This window comes from Fundulus heteroclitus, unplaced genomic scaffold (genome assembly GCF_011125445.2).
Source record: "Fundulus heteroclitus isolate FHET01 unplaced genomic scaffold, MU-UCD_Fhet_4.1 scaffold_921, whole genome shotgun sequence".
NCBI lineage: Eukaryota > Metazoa > Chordata > Actinopteri > Cyprinodontiformes > Fundulidae > Fundulus > Fundulus heteroclitus.
Window position 1 is genome coordinate 1 of NW_023397386.1, and position 17,221 is coordinate 17,221.

General features: G+C 44.1%; 1 protein-coding gene across 2 annotated transcripts; it reads left to right on the plus strand.

Annotated features, from left to right (window-relative positions):
- The first annotated feature begins 1,613 nt into the window (after positions 1-1,613).
- LOC118562447 lies at positions 1,614-9,476 on the plus strand. Of its 2 annotated transcripts, none has more exons than XM_036134873.1 (7): positions 1,614-1,796; positions 3,145-3,195; positions 3,300-3,842; positions 3,936-4,019; positions 4,135-4,263; positions 4,441-4,581; positions 4,703-9,475. In XM_036134873.1, exons 1-7 carry the CDS (start codon positions 1,706-1,708, stop codon positions 4,849-4,851), a joined length of 1,188 nt encoding a protein of 395 aa, XP_035990766.1. In that variant the 5' UTR covers positions 1,614-1,705; the 3' UTR covers positions 4,852-9,475. The 2 variants fall into 2 exon arrangements, with proteins under 2 accessions (XP_035990766.1, XP_035990765.1); XM_036134872.1 differs by having other exon boundaries at positions 1,619-1,796; positions 4,703-9,476.
- The last annotated feature ends 7,745 nt before the right edge of the window (positions 9,477-17,221 follow it).

The following is a 17,221-nucleotide window of genomic DNA, read 5'->3' on the forward strand; positions in this document are numbered from 1 at the left end:
AAAAAAATATGTAACATCCTTCAATCAAACTCAAAACCACGCCTATATTTCACACCTGTCAAAAAGTGACAGCCGGAAGTCCCGCCTTCCACTTCCGGCGGAAGTCCCGCCTTCCTTAACCGGATGTTACGTCACGTCCTTAACCGGAAACCCCACCTTCCACTGTAACCGGATGTTACGTCACATCCTTATCCGGAAACCCCACCTTCTACTGTAACCGGATGTTCCGCTTTCTACCTCCAGGGGTCGCTGTCCCGGCCCTCGGAAACCCCCTCCCTTCGACCGCGCTTAAAATATTATTTTTATTTATTATATCAATTATCATTATATGTTTTTTAAATCATTTTAATTATGTAATTAATTTATGTAATATCTCGATGGTTAGGAAATGTGTTTTTCTGGGGTTTTCTTATAACTAAACGGTATGATGGAATGCTTTTTGACAACTCTTGTTTTATCCGTGTGTGTGTGTGTGTGTGTGTGTGTGTGTGTGTGTGTTTTACTCAGAATATAAAACTTTCACATTGCAGTATTTCATACTGCAGTATTTAGGCACATTTGTCCCTCCATACAGCAAGTCTCCGTTATGGCACATCCAACTCTCCATACATCCCAGTCTCCGCGCCGCTCTGCTAATAACAGCAGCAAGATAGTTTTTTTTTTTTTTTTCTTTACTTTCTCGCTCTAAGCAGTCGGTAAGCTCTTAACTTAAACAAAAACAAGCATTTTACAGAGCGGACCAGCTTTAAGGCACATCTAAAAAGCAGAGAAACCCGATCTTAACTTAAAAGCATTTTACAGAGCGGACCAGATTCTACGCGGCACATCTAAAAAGCAGAGAAACCCGATCTTAACTTAAAAGCATTTTACAGAGCGGACCAGATTCTACGCGGCACATCTAAAAAGCAGAGAAACCCGATCTTAACTTAAAAGCATTTTACAGAGCGGAGCAGATTCTACGCGGCACAGCTAAAAAGCAGAGAAATCCGACAGCTCTCCGCAAGACGCTGAATTGAATGTGAGCGGTTCAGCTGGTCTGTTAGGGGAGGAGTTTTGCTCCGCTAGCCCGCACCGCTAGTTCCAGACACCGCTGCATCTTTTGCAATCCACATCAGATCAGAGTTTTATTCGATCAGACTTTCGAGACGGCGTGGTCAGTTTAAACCCAGCATGATCCTTCCTGTCTGTAGAATTCAAAGGATGGTTTTCCGCCCCACACAGAGCAAGTGTTGTAACAAACACCGTTATGTAACAAGCACCGTTTCGGGTGGCGAGACGGGCGGGGACCGTGACGTGAAAGGATTGCGCCTTTTCCAATCAACATTGCCAGGAAGCGCCTTATTCAGACAAATTTTAAACCCAGCGGGACACATCCTGCCGTCTGTAGAATTCAAGGGATGTTATGCCGCCCTGCGCCGTGCAAGGTGCTATTTCAAACACCTATACGGGGGATGAGACTAGGCGGGGTCGTGACGAAGCAATCTGTAAACAATGCTGAGGAGATGGTCGATTATGCTAGTGTACAGCTGTCGCGACATCCTGGCCTAGTAAACATGTCGCTGGCGGGGTTTAACGATCGGACGATGTGGCTATTGTTTCGGCTACCTGGGGGGTACCTGCGTGAATCCCGCCCTCAATTCAAACCTTTGCTATAAGGCGTCCGGTGGACACCCTTTCACAGACACAGGCGGCTTAAACGTGCATCATGTCCGGAGGTCGTTCTTCATCTGTTGCAGCAGCCCAGGTCCATAATGCGGGATTGACGTTGACCCAGGAGTTCAACGAGATTTTCGCTGGTAAGTTACTGCTTTAATTTTATCTTTAGCCGCTTTTTAAGGTGTTTTTAACAGAGTTTTATTCTCTGCTGGATGGGCTTTGTGTGTTATAACTACAGGTCTCTGCTGTTTTTAGAGTTTTAGCACAAATTCAGGGGTGAAAGGCTGTGTTTAGCACAAGGGGCTAACACTTTTATTGTTCAAGTTACCTGTTTTTATTGCTATGTGTTTCATTGTTTGCTGGATGGGCTTTGTGTGTTTTAAGCGGGCAACTACAGGCCTCTGCTGTTTTTAGAGTTTTAGCACAAATTCAGGGGTGAAAGGCTGTGTTTAGCACAAGGGGCTAGCACTTTTATTGTTCAAGTTACCTGTTTTTATTGCTATGTGTTTCATTGTTTGCTGGATGGGCTTTGTGTGTTATAAGAGGGCAACTACAGGCCTCTGCTGTTTTTAGAGTTTTAGCACAAATTCAGGGGTGAAAGGCTGTGTTTAGCACAAGGGGCTAGCACTTTTATTGTTCAAGTTACCTGTTTTTATTGCTATGTGTTTCATTGTTTGCTGGATGGGCTTTGTGTGTTATAAGAGGGCAACTACAGGCCTCTGCTGTTTTTACAGTTTTAGCACAAATTCAGGGGTGAAAGGCTGTGTTTAGCACAAGGGGCTAGCACTTTTATTGTTCAAGTTACCTGTTTTTATTGCTATGTGTTTCATTGTTTGCTGGATGGGCTTTGTGTGTTATAAGCGGGCAACTACAGGCCTCTGCTGTTTTTAGAGTTTTAGCACAAATTCAGGGGTGAAAGGCTGTGTTTAGCACAAGGGGCTAGCACTTTTATTGTTCAAGTTACCTGTTTTTATTGCTATGTGTTTCATTGTTTGCTGGATGGGCTTTGTGTGTTATAAGCGGGCAACTACAGGCCTCTGCTGTTTTTAGAGTTTTAGCACAAATTCAGGGGTGAAAGGCTGTGTTTAGCACAAGGGGCTAGCACTTTTATTGTTCAAGTTACCTGTTTTTATTGCTATGTGTTTCATTGTTTGCTGGATGGGCTTTGTGTGTTATAAGCGGGCAACTACAGGCCTCTGCTGTTTTTAGAGTTTTAGCACAAATTCAGGGGTGAAAGGCTGTGTTTAGCACAAGGGGCTAGCACTTTTATTGTTCAAGTTACCTGTTTTTATTGCTATGTGTTTCATTGTTTGCTGGATGGGCTTTGTGTGTTATAAGAGGGCAACTACAGGCCTCTGCTGTTTTTACAGTTTTAGTCTGAATTCTGAGGTAAGGCTTTGAATAGCAGTTTCAGTCATTGTGGCCTGCTTGCAGAAGTATATATCTTCCATTGCTGTTATTACAATATATTTTATTTATTTGTTTCAGCGCCAACAACTGCTGAACTACAAGACCTAGATTTTACACTAACGGATATTGGTAAGATGTGATTCAGCCTTGTATTAAAGTATATTTTTATTAAAATCACAGTCTTTAAAATACTAATACTATGTTTCAACCATTGTTATTTTTCTGTATTCCAGATCTTACCGACAAAGGGTTAATTGACGAGCGTTACGGTTGTCCGAACCAGCCAAATCAGAATGACTTCCACAAAGAGCTAGCGGTGACACAGCCTGGATCAAGCAGAACGCAAACGTCCCGCGCTGAAAGATTGTGTCCGAAGCCATTCAACCCAAGTGTGTTCCACGGAGAGCTAGCGGTGACACAGCCTGGATCGAGCAGAGCACAAACGCCCAGTGAAGCAAGATTGTGTCCGAAGCCAGTCAAACCGAGTGTGTTCCGCAAAGAGCCAGCGGTGACACAACCTGGATCGAGCACAACGCAAACGCCCCGTAAAGGAAGATTGAGTTTAGCTAAAAGGAGGCTCCCAGCAGAAATAGCTGCTCAGAACACATCAACACCAAAGCGGCAGAGGACTGAAGAACATAACGGGTCAGTTGTTGTAATAAGTTCTCCAGAGACATCAGAGCACCACGATCGCTTCCCCGAGGAAGCTCCCCGGCTCACCACGTCACACGGCCTCCCTCGAAACGTTAATCAGGGGACAACGCTTCCTGCAGCACGTAAGTTAACTATTATAAGTCTCAAACTAACTCTGATGGTACATTTTCTGAATTAGTCCGGCTCATTTAGTGTATTTATTCATTTACCCACAGTAACACCCCACCGTGACATTGTTGCTCAAGCACTCTTTACGGCTGGAATACAGCCTCATCCCGATACATTTGGCCAGACGGACGGTAAGCATGCAAGTGTTCTATGCTATATGTTATTATTATTTATTTATCATTTCTTCTTCTTCATGTATTACCTTGTTTAAAAAAGGTTGTCTCTCCCTGCTTACTATTTCTACAGTAACAATTCAGTCTGTACACCAGAATAATGACGCCGAGCTAATAGCAGCAGCAGCAGAAGCGGAAACAGCAGCATCAGAAGCATCAGCACATGATCGGTCTCGTCCTGCCTCATCTGCTCAGCACCCTGGTGAGTTTGTGGTGCTGTTGGTAACACATTGGCAGTGAAACGGTAGGGTTGCAGTTCTAAACTGCAGCCCTTGTAACCCTTAGCCTATTTTTATTTATTCTTTTCTGTCATCTTTTTCTTTTCGTGTATTACCCCCGTTTTAAAACTCTGTCACCGTCTGCTTATTTTAATTTGTAGTAGCACAGGTCATCCGCCGTGACGCAGGAAAACACAAGAAGAGGCGGAGTCTCAGAAGCCTGTGTTCGTCAGTCCTGAGAGTTCAGCAAAACTTCAAGCAGTTAATCATCAAAGCGGATGCGACTGGTCCAATTATTGATGGTACATCTTAAGTTCAATGCTTTCAAAGAATTTGTTTGTAATATAATACTTTTTTTTTATTCAATACTCATTATGTACGATAAAATTAATTATATATATTTTTTTCATTCTTTTATTACAGCCGCTGCATGGGCAGTAACGCATATGCCAGTTGCTACGGGACGTCAAGCTGCCCTCTACCGCCGGAAAACTGCTGCGCTTCTGAATTACTGCGAGACTCTGATGGTTGAACTGGTTGACCCGACGATGCCAGTACCGTTAACCAGCTAAGTTGTAACCTGTTTTAAAAAAAAAAAAAAAAAAAAAATGGAAAGTCAACAAATCAGAGAGGCTCTGGATGGAATTGTTGAGGCTGTAAATCAACTTCGGAATCTCCCTGTTCAGCATGCAACCGAATCTGTAAATCTTACCCCAGGATCTCCTGTCAGACTTCAGGGGCAGACTGATCCGGATTGGGATTCTGAGCGGTTTCTATGGTTAGAACAAACCGTTGGCGAGCTAAATGATTCTTTCTCTCAATCAATCACGTGTTTGAACGACTCGCTAGAATTTCAACAACGAGTTACAAATGTTTTAAGTGATATCACCCAAATGGTTAACGACCTCCGGAATATACCGGTTCAGCAGGGTCTGGGGTTTGCGGATTTAAATCCAGGTAATTCACCAGATAGACAGCAGGGTCATACACACTCGGGTTCGAATTATGAGCGTTTATCATCACTAGAACAAGCTATCCATCAATTAAATGTTTCTGTCTCTCAAACATTTACCTCCAATCCTACAAGCCTTCAGTTCCCGCAGCAGCAGCAGCAAGGTGGTCATTTAAATCAAAGTGAAAGAGGTGAAAATGATCGGTCTGGTTCTTCGCATACTGTTTTGCAGAATCCCTCATCCAGTTCCCCTCAACAGCCATGCTCGAGCCCATCTGTCGTTCCCACGTCTAACCCAGAGGATCAGCCAAGCACGAGTCAGTCTCAGCCAGCTGTTAACCCCGGCATTCAACGGGAGCGATTTAATGTAACAGAAATAAGACGTCCTTTCAGCGTGACAGCTTCACGACCCGGTGAAATTCCTAACCCCGCCGAATTTTACACACAGGTTTATCATCTTCTCACAGAGCTGGCGGACTCTGTTACACGTTCAGCATCACGCAATGATGTTGTACAGCTTGAATTAAGCGGCGAAGGGTTTTCCCGTCATACAGTGGTTCAGGTAAATGATGACGGTGATTCAGTTCTGCCTGCATTTCTGGAATTTTTAGACGAGTTAACACAGTCTAATGAAGAATTGCCAGGACCTGAAAACTTGGAAATAGTACTTCAGATTGTACGAAACCCTCACGGCGGTGCTAAACGTAAGGCGACAAAGACGTTGGACTGTGAGCTGATTCATAAAAAAAGACGTCACCTCTATATTGTTGAAAATGCTTCTAATCAGCTCTGCTTTGCTGCCAGTCTAGCACATCTTTGTAACCCTGCTTTTACAGACGCCCAAGCCATGCATCAAGCCTCGCTGTGGCAACGGACAGCCGGCCTCACTGAGCAAACTCCTGTGACTTTCAGCGACGTGCATAAATTTGAAGAGATAGTCAATAGGAAAATTGTTGTTTTCTTTAAAGACGACAAGGAGGCAGTGCTTCGTAAATTTCAGACAGGCTTTTCAGATCGTTCAAATCCCCTTTTCCTGCTTTTGTTCAAAAGTCATTATTATGGAATAAAGAGTCTCACAGGTTTCACAGGCTCGAGGCACATTTGTGGGTACTGCTTTAGCGGTTACGACAACATTGGCACGCATAGCTGTAAGGGTCACTGCTCGGTATGCCTCGACTCAAATTGTACTCTCCAACAATACAGCCCTGTGCAGTGCATAGATTGTAAACGAATCTGTCGTAATTCCATCTGCTTAGCTAAACACAGAGAACCCACACTGAGACCTAAACTTGGTAAGCTCGTAAGTAACTGTGACACGACAAAGTTCTGCCCTGTGTGTAAACAGCTTTATTTTGTAGCCGCAGGTGGACAGAGCAAGCCCCACGATTGTTCAACAAAGTGCACGGTCTGTCGTCAGAAAGTGCCTCACGGTGCAGATGTCACGTTAAACGATCATCTGTGCTATATTCAACCGACCCTGACTGATGCGCAACTCCGCGATAAGCTAGTTTTTTATGATTTTGAAACTTTTACAGATCAAACTGGAAAACATATCCCGTATCTTGTAAGCACAAAAACCTTGGCTGGGGATGTTTGGTGTTCTTATGGTTTGAACTGCGTCAGGGATTTTCTGCTTCATTTTAGAAAACCTCGGTTCAGAGGTCATTCTTTTCTTGCCCACAACAGTCGTGGGTTTGACTCATACTTGATTCTAAGTGAGATGGTTAAACTCGGCATCAAACCGTTCTTGATCACACAGGGGAGTAAAATCCTTTGTTTTACTGAGCCTGATTACAGTCTTAAATTTATAGACAGTCTATCGTTCCTTACAATGAAACTCAGTCAAATGCCAAAAGCGTTAGGTTTTACTGATCACTGTAAGGGTTTTTTCCCTCACTTGTTCTCCTCTGAGAAGACATTGAACTACATCGGCCCGCTCCCTCCACCCAGCTTCTACGCTGTGGAGCATATGAGCCCTGCTGAGCAGGAGCGTTTCACCGTTTGGTACAACGAGGCCTCTAAGCATCCCTTTGACTTTAAAAAAGAAGCTCTCTATTATTGTCAGAATGATGTGGAAATTCTCTTCAGGGCTTGTGTGAAATTCAGAGAAGAGTTCTTTAAAGAGACAAACGTCGATCCTTTTAAAAGCATCACCATAGCAGCAGCCTGTATGAATGTTTTCACAGCAAATTTTCTTCCGCCTAGCACACTAGCCATACCTTCCCCTGTGGATTATCGGCGTCAGTGCAAGACTTTTTCAGACGCCTCCATTCAATGGCTGGAGTGGGTAGCTGCTGAACGGGGCATTTTCATTCAACATGCTCTTAACCGAGGTGAAATGAAACTGGGGCCGTATTATGTGGACGGATACGCGGAGGTCCGAGGCGTTCGAACTGTATTTGAGTTTAATGGCTGCTTTTACCATGGTTGTCCTGAATGTTTTCCAGCCGACCAGACGTGCCCGCTCAGAGGAGTCTGCTATGAAAGGTTCCATGCAGCTACCATCGAGAGAGCCAGGGTATTGCAGTCGGTTTACGGGGTGCGCCTGGAGGTTATGTGGGAGCATAGCTGGGATTTAATGAAGGCGTCACACTCTGGTCTCAAAAGGTTTCTGGACTGTTTCAGTGCCCCGGCACCTCTTTGCCCGCGGAACGCTCTGTTTGGGGGTAGAACCAGTGCCCTCAGGCTGAGGTACACTGCAGGGGTCGAAGAATCTGTGCATTATGTAGACTTCACATCTCTGTATCCGTTTGTGAATGCTAGCTGCAGCTATCCACTAGGCCATCCCGAAATCATATGCAAAGATTTCGACGATCCCCGTAGCTACTTTGGACTTATCAGAGCGACCGTGTACCCGCCTCGTGGTCTGTTTTTTCCCGTTTTGCCGTACAGGACCGCTACCGGTAAACTGGTGTTCACACTGTGCCGGGCTTGCGCTGAGTTGAACTACCAGACGGGCCCTTGTACCCACTCTGACCAAGAGAGAGCGCTAACAGGTGTATGGGTAAGTGTGGAATTCAACAAGGCTCTTGAGCTGGGATATAGGCTTGCTAAAATCACTGAGGTCTGGCATTTTGAAAAACAGAGCAGTTCAATCTTTAAACCATATATCCACACTTTTTTGAAGGGTAAACAGGAAGCTTCAGGTTTTCCCGCTGAAGCTACGGATGAGGAAAGTCGTTTGAAATATGTGGCAGACTACAAACGTGAGCAGGGCATCCAACTAGATGTACGTAAGATTGAGGTGAATCCGGCTAAAAGACAAGTTGCTAAATTGTGTCTGAACAGTTTTTGGGGCAAATTTGCACAGAGAAATGATTTGGCTCAGACAAGCATTGTGAGCGAGCCCGAAGAGTTTTTTAACTTCCTTTTTTCAGGTAAATACGCAGTCAGCTACTTTCACTTCCTGAATGATGAAATGTGCATGGTTCAGTGGAAATACAGCAAGCGTTGTATTTCTCCACCCAACAAGGTGAATAACGTCTTCATTGCTGCCTTTACAACTGCTCATGCTCGTCTGAAATTGTACACCTGTCTTGAACAACTTCAGGACCGCGTTCTGTACATTGACACCGACAGTCTGATCTATGTGGTTAAACCGGGTCAGACCTCCCTCAAGCTCGGTAACCTTCTGGGGGACTTGACTGATGAATTATCAGGTGATTTTATACAAGAGTATGTCTCCGCAGGCCCAAAGAGCTACGCTTACCAGACCAGACACCGAAAACAAGTGGTGATGAAGTTTAAAGGCATCACTCAGACTCATCAGTGCAGTGAGAGGGTGAATTTTGACAGCGTGAAAGACCTGGTAGAAGGTTATCTGCAAGGTTCTACAGGGGATGTTTTACAGGCTCCACAGCACACCATCAGAAGGAATAAAAGGAGCTTCCAGCTTCAAAATGCAGCATTTCAGAAAAAGGTGCGCGTCGTTTATGATAAAAGAAGGCTTTTTCCTGATGGGACAACCCTTCCATTTGGCTATTAAAAGGTTAACTGTGGGGGAAAAAAAAAAATGTCTCTCTCCCATGAAACACAGGAGGTTGAATTCGATCCTAGATTCAAAACCCCTTTTTCACTTCTAATAGCAGGGCCGAGTGGCTGTGGAAAATCTTTTTTTGTTAAAACTGTTTTGCAGAATTGTAACCATGTTATGGATGTTGTTCCTGTAAATATTGTTTGGATTTACACCTGTTTTCAAAGTATGTATTCTGAATTGCAGAAAATGAATAAAAAGATTAAATTCATCGAAGGACTACCTGATTCTTTTGATGATGAAAATCTGTTTCCTCCTGATCAAAATCATTTGGTTATTTTAGATGATGTAATTTTCCAGGCTTCGGACCATCCGGAAGTGGTGAAAATTTTCACTCAATATAGGCATCATAAAAATATGAGTGTCATAATGTTAAGCCAGAATGTGTTTCATCAAGGTAAATACAGCCGTACCATCAGTTTAAATGCTAATTATATGGTGCTGTTTAAAAACCCTAGAGATAAATTGCAACTAAATATCTTAGCCCGTCAGATATTTCCGTCAGAGAAAACTTTCTTTATGGAGAGTTTTCAAGACGCGACCAAAGATCCTCATGGGTATTTAATCGTGGATCTGACTCCCACTTGTCCAGATCGTTTCAGACTGAGAACCGGAATGCTCCCAGGTCAGTGGCCAACTGTGTATGTTCCTAAATTGCGTTAATTTATCATGTCATCTCGCATAAGAAGAAATGTTCCCCTATTTAGGGCGCTCTGTCAAGCAACGCCTCAGAAACGTAAGGACATTCTAACCCATTGCTCACCTGACTTTCTTAAAGCCTTATGTGAAATTGCTCTAAATGTCCTAAAGGGTAGCGTGAAAATATCTCCTTTTCAACACAAAAAACTGGCAAAGCAGAAAAAAATCCTCAGACTGCTGGCTGATAAAAGAACCGGTTTAAAACGCAAGCAGTCGGTTCTGAAAAATCAGACAGGCGGGTTTATTCTTCCCTTGCTGAGCGTCGTCGCGCCTTTATTAGGAGAGGTGTTGGGAGGTGTCATCAGGAGATGAGAGAAAATGTCTCTTAGGACTGCACAAAAGATGTATCTGGTTTCACCGCATCAGTTCAAACGTTTGATCCCGTCAGAGCCTTCCATCAGACAGACGGCCGAAGAGGATTTGGACTCCAAAATGAGAGAGATACTGAATGAACCGGGACTGAGTTCTTATGAAAAAATTAAAAGGTACAACGCTCTGTTACAGAGATATCTCACTCTGATGAAGCAGGGTCAGCAGGACGAACCCCAGGTGACTTTAAATGTGCAACGTGACCCTGTGCCTGGAAATAATGAGGCTGGCTCTGCTTCTAACGGTTTTACAGCCTCTCCTGCTGAATTGGATCAGACCGCTATCGAGGTTTTAAGAGCTCTGCCTAACAGAGATCGCAAAAATGCTGAATACATACTGAGAAGGTTAATGCACGTCGGTACGAGTTGGACTTCGAAAGGCGAATTTGTTTATCGCGATCGTGTGATGGGGGGTTCACATCTGGTTGATTTGCTGAAAAATCTTTTGCTCCCCTTTAAGAGGAAAACACAAACCCAGGAACCTGTAGGCTGGATCCCGTTCATGGCTGTCTTGAAGGAGTTAAACATCCCCGTGTCGTCAGTCAGTAATCCGCAAGCTCGTGACCAATACAGAGGCATGGCAGAAGCGAGTGTATTGGAGAAGAACAAAGATAAGCCCGTCGTGAAACGAAAAGGAAAAATTGTGCTGTCCCCTAAATTCTCCGGAATAGACTTTGAGCATCCCGCCCCTGAAAATGACCGTGCTCGAAGCAAGAGAGTCAACATAACCCCTGCATGGTTGAAATTTTCACCCTAAAAGTCTGTATGAAATAAAAACTAGAGAAATGGATTTGTAATAAAGAAAACTTTAATGTTTAAAATTATTCATGTGAACAGTGTTTTTATTTTAGACAAGTTACAGCTTGTAACAATCTTTAAACATTTGTAAAGAGCAGGTTCCGTGAATAAACGAGCACGAGGCCCTATTTTTATTACAATTCTGATACTTTTTCACAAAATCATAAACCATGACATCATTTTCATAAACGTCATCGCGGTAGGTAGCCAGTATGTCATGCACTGAAAGCCCACAGGCTTTATGACACAGATAATAAACACAGTGATGACCGCACACGACGGATAGAGTGTCTTGAAGTTGACGATTATGATACAATATTTTAGAGGATCTATCTTTCAAAAATGTCACTATGCTTGGTGGATAAAATTCAAAATCAGGGCTGAATCCATAAGAGTCGAAAAAGGTGGCTTGATCATTCTCCAGAGTCAAAGCTAGCCAGTGTTCTCCAGGCATGTGTGAAGGATGAGTGTTTACGATGAAATAGGCCGGTCCTTCGTATGTGCGCTTCAGCAGGGGGAGTTGATCAGATGCCCAGACGCCGTGAAATAAATCCCCCAGGAGATGATGCATCAAATTCTCGATTTGGTGGTTATCCATGTTTTTAATAAAAATCCACCAAGACCTGCCTTTTTGAGTCGATTTCCAAAATTGAATCGTAACATGCGTACACAACGAGGGTGGTAGTGTGAGGCAAAGGAACTCGGAACCTCATTTCCAGTCTCAAATTCCCATTACACACCGGGGATAGAGCGTCAGCGTCCTCACTCGGGCTCAGATTAAAAACAAACAGGGAGTAGCCTTCGTTAAATTCCTCACGAGCAATGCTTAAAGGAAGGTCTTTTAAATGACGACCTGTAGCGGTGAACATGTTGTAATATTCCCTCACTGAAATACCATTATTGAATTGAGGTTGAAACGCTTTGGCAGGCACCTGTCTGCCATCTTTGCAGAGAGCTAAATATTCTACATCCATATGCTTAAAGTTGAAAGGTGACATGCTTCTCCGGCCTGTGAACGCTTCATGATCAACCAGAGCTAAAACTATGTATCGCGGTAAAGTACCCAGAAACAGATTCTCCTGTGTACATATCCTGGAATTTTCTGGGATAGAATATGTTTTCACGTTCACGCGGGAAAGTGGATATAGAGCGTTTCCTCTCATTAATGCTGAAGCGTGACCGAGCCGGATAGCCGGGGAGACTGAAACTTTTTTCACAAATAGAGAAGCCCCTAGAATTTTCAGTCGGAAGGTTGAATCACGAGGTCCCATCAGAGAGAATGCATCGCTAGCTCTGGTCAATTTAACTCTCATGTCGACAGAGTTTAATAGGAGTCTTTCGCAAAAGAATATATCAGCGTGAAGCGGTCCCATCAGGTGTAATTCCCTTGAATTAGCGGTGAATGAAGCTCTGCGGTTCATACCCAAGTTAGGACCATCTGACATAACAATAGAATCGATTGCTCCAGCTGTATCCTTGTAAAAGAGACCTGCGCTAAATTGACTCTTTAAAGTATCTTCTGAATAATTGAGTAACGTTTCAATGATGGCCCTGTAAGGATGAGTCGCGCTACTCTGTGAAATTAACCTATCTCCCAGCATAACGTCGCATTGACTGAACATTGTATTCAGAGGGTAATTTATCAGTCCGACGGCTGCATCATTAGCCAAGTTGCTCCCGTCTGCGTTGGTAATTTGTAGACGAACATGAAGCAAGGTGTCGTTCAGATCCAGGTATTTTTCTCCATCTCCGGGGATAAAGAACTCAATAGGCCCCGTGTCTGTAATAGCTGACACCGGTAGTATTTCGGTGTAAATCTTATCTTCCACAGATAGTTGAGTCATAGGGACCGTGAAAAGATCCAGTTCGGCCAGGGTACATTCTGATGATTTCTGATGTAAAAGAGCCATGATTGGTTTTTTAATTAAAATACTAAATCAGTTAAATATATCCTTGCTCGCAGCAGACTTCCTACTCCTAGGCTTGCTGTTGCGAACTGGCTTCTTCTTCCTCCGCGGTGCGAGTTTATGTGAGCGCCAAGCACGTTGCGCACGTTGCCCCGGAGGTCGCTTTTTAGCCCTTCTCGACAAAACCATCACCCCTGACCCCTCCTGGTTATTCACACCTGTTATTTTGGTCATTGCTTTACCTATGACGTCTGAAGCAATGTTTGTGGCCGCCCTCTTCAGATGGGGTTTCGCTATCGCGAAGCCGGATTTAACTAGGGGCGATACGAAACGGAATAGTTTTGAAAATATGGATCCAATCCCCCGCCCGTACATAACAGGAGCGCCATAGAAACCTGGTAAAGCGCCCCCGACCTGGCTCTGGTAATAGGATATGAAACGGTGTGGGTCCTCTCTCAGGAAAACCATGTTTTCTAGATTTTTTATTTATTTTCCTTCTCGCGTTTTACAGCGCTTAAGCGGTGCTGATACGACTGAAAGCACTGCTATGAATGATTCCAGCCGCAGTCCGGTGTTTTTTTATATGCATATTCTGTTTTCATCTAAACGCTCGATGTGAGGCAGCGGGTCTGAAATGCAGCTTCACAATGCACTTTCCGTATGTAAATTTCACCGGGGTGTTCTGATCCGTTTTAATTTCAACTTGTATATTCTCAATGTGTTTCTTGGCGACAGGAATATAGTACGGTTTATGGAAGATTTCAGTTATAACATCCCCAAAAGAACCTCGGACCTGAACGGTCCGCAATAGCGGTGCATGAATGTCGCCCACCATCTGTGAGGCAACAACGTCGCTGTATAAAAACAGATGGTAGAACCCAGCCCTAAAATCGATAGGGTTAGGGGCGTGCCAGTGGTCGAATTTGACCCATTTTCCTGGTTCCATTCCAAGCATGTATGCAATTGGAGCGGGAAAACGTAGGTGGTTCTGAGCTCCGGCTTGAAATTGGAGTATATTGGCCGTTCGGTTGACTTTGAAATAAATATCAGAATCTATCTTTCTCAGATGGGCTTCAATCTCTGTGATAAGCTGATTCAAATTACTGTAGTAACCGTTTCCAATCTGTACGCGCTGGAATTTTTCCTCATCCGCTTTCCGCCATTCAAAATAAGCATTTTCTGAGGGGACGTTATGCCATGTGTGAGGGTATGAAACCTCCGTTAAAGCCACCTGCCAGTGACCTTGTAAATTAATAGGTTCGGCTAAATCCACCCGGAAACTAGATATGCTATTATCCTTAAAAACATCAACGCTTGCATTGGATGGTAGCGTCAGATGAAACCCTTGGTCCTCGGCCATACGATCCATGGTGCAATCTCAACCCTCCGGAGAGCAGCATCTTGCTTTATACATCACGCAGGTCATCGGCTTTCACCCAGGTGTTGAATTTCTCAGGCCAATTTTTCCATCGTACTAAGACCTGTCTGACCCCCCGAACGGTGCGTTTGCCCAATATTTCACCCACTTGATACATTTTGTTTTTCGACATTTTTACCTTTTGAAGCTCCTCCGTGTAAAAAGAACCTCGGACGGGTTCTCCGTCTAAATCTTTCAGCTTGAATACGGGAGGCGATCGTTGTAACGCTTCTGTAACTGTAAAGATTTCATCCGTGAAACTCTGTTCATATTTTTTGTCAAACACTCCACGCACTTTCGATATTCTGACATGATCACCCTGCTTAAACGCCATCTTGAGTTTTGTGCAGCGTTTGGAATTGGTCCCGTACAAATTTTGAAACACCTGAAAAACGTTATTAGCAATGACTTCCACAGGAGCCATTTTAATACTCGAATGATAGCTGTGGTTGTAACTTTTGACCAGATCCTGAAGCACGTTTACATAGCGGAGAGTGTTGTTTGCTGTGAAATATCTCCACATTCTTGATTTTAACGTACGATTAAACCTCTCAACCACCGAGGCTTTTATTTCACTAGCTGTGGAAAAATGTTCAATTCCGTTTTTATCCATTAACGCTCTGAATGATTTGTTGAAAAATTCTTTACCGTCATCAGTTTGAAGTTTCTTTGGAACCCCGCTCTCCCTTAAAACAGACTCGAAAGCTGTTACGACATCGGACGCTGTTTTCCTTTTTAAAACTCTGACGTAGGCTCTTTTGGAGAATACGTCAATAACGGTTAATAAATAATTGTAGCCGTCGTTTTCTTTGGATAAACTCTGCATATCACAAAGATCTGCTTGAAACTGTTTTAGAGGTCTGGTGACGAACACTCTATTTCTAGGAAATCTTATTCTCGCTGGTTTATGTAAAGAATATGCATCTTGTTCTGATAAAAAGTCTCGAACCTTTTCAATTGGGACCTTCTTACCAGTTTCACTTTCCATACCCCTCTGTAATCTATCTACTCCGCCAAAAGAACCAGGGTGGGCAGGTGTGTAATATACACGTTTCATTAACTTTTCTTCAGCCATACCTTACCACATACATGTAGTGATGCTAAATGAAGGAGAAGACGTCTGTATTCAGGGTTTATATATTTTTTATTAACATAATCAGGAAAGAAATTACATTCATTTATTATACCACTAAGTAATTGTAAAAGAAAAAAAAAAAAAAAACATTTTTATATACATAAAGAAAAGATGTAGAAAATAAAACAGACACTCTTTTTTAATACGATGTCACTAACTAGTTTAATATATAAAAAGACATGAGAAAACATGTATGCATTGGTTTCAAGACCCTCGCCAGTAGTCTGTGATGGCATCAAGTTGTTCTTTTAGTTCACAGTTTTCTTCAACCAGCCGATCATACCCGCCATATATTGTATTAAATACACGCTTCACCATCGTTAATTCATACAGATACGCTTGTATGACAGCATTAACAGCCTCGTTGTCATGATGGATGTTGCGAGCGGCTAGAAACTGTTGAACTGCATCCATGAAACGTTCGTTATAAAGTACTCGCAATATACCATAGTAGTTATGTTCGTAGAGCTCGTTCTCAAGCAGCTTCAAGCGTCCATGCTCTTTTTGACTAGGACGGTTATTAACGCTTCCGTAACACATTTCGTGCATGTATTGTCTGATCGCAGCGGTCAAAAGGCGATACAGCACAGTTTTCACCGCTTTGATGAAACCGAAGCGAATCCACCCATCGTTTTCATCTGCGCCGCTCTCATCGTCTGGCAGGGTGTCCGCAGGTGGCGACGGGGGTGCCGAGGCCGATTCCCTCTGACTCTCAAGGGCTTGCGTGTCCGCAGGTGGCGACGGGGGTGCCGAGGCCGATTCCCTCTGACTCTCAAGGGCTTGCGTGTCCGCAGGTGGCGACGGGGGTGCCGAGGCCGATTCCCTCTGACTCTCAAGGGCTTGCGTGTCCGCAGGTGGCGACGGGGGTGCCGAGGCCGATTCCCTCTGACTCTCAAGGGCTTGCTCCATCGGGGGGTGTCGGATCTCCGTGGCCACAGGGCAGGTCTTGGGAAAGCGCTGGTGAATCTTCATCCACGGTCGCCATCTGAGGTAGCGAGGGAGTAAACACGGAATTGTCACTCCTTAAAACAAAGATCTCTTGGTATAGGTCGAGGCCTTCAGGGCGAGATCCGGACCACTTCATGGTGTTTCTCTTGGTGAGGCTGCGGTTGAAGGAGAGGGGTACAGCTCCGGGGGCAATTTGTCGTCGTCCAGGGACCCGTGCTATTTATATACAGAGAAGGGCGTGGTTAACGTTGAAGGGGTGGTATTGGCAGTTGTGAGGGGTGGGTCTAAAATGCAAGCGCTTTCTTGACCCCCAAAATGTCCTTCCAGTTGCGGCAATCGCGAAAAAGCGTTGAAATCTGGTCTGATATTGCAATCATCTTATCACGCCAGGCATCAAAGGGAATGGCTAGCAATGTCCTGAAGACTCCACATTGAGAATTATAATAATCCAGCATGAACATAACCGTCTGTGTTTTATCTTGAGCCTTTTTGAGACTTGCACGGAAAAACCATCGACCGCTAACCCCCGTCTTCGACTGCCAAGTAGCTGAGAAGATCCTATTTCCTGAATCATTGTCAATTTCATTCAGGTCGGTCAGCACTCGTTTGCAGCGCTTAGCGGAGGGTGAATCATTGATTCCTTCCTCGACTTGTTGACGTGGCCGTTTGCTCCGTTTGGCGGGGG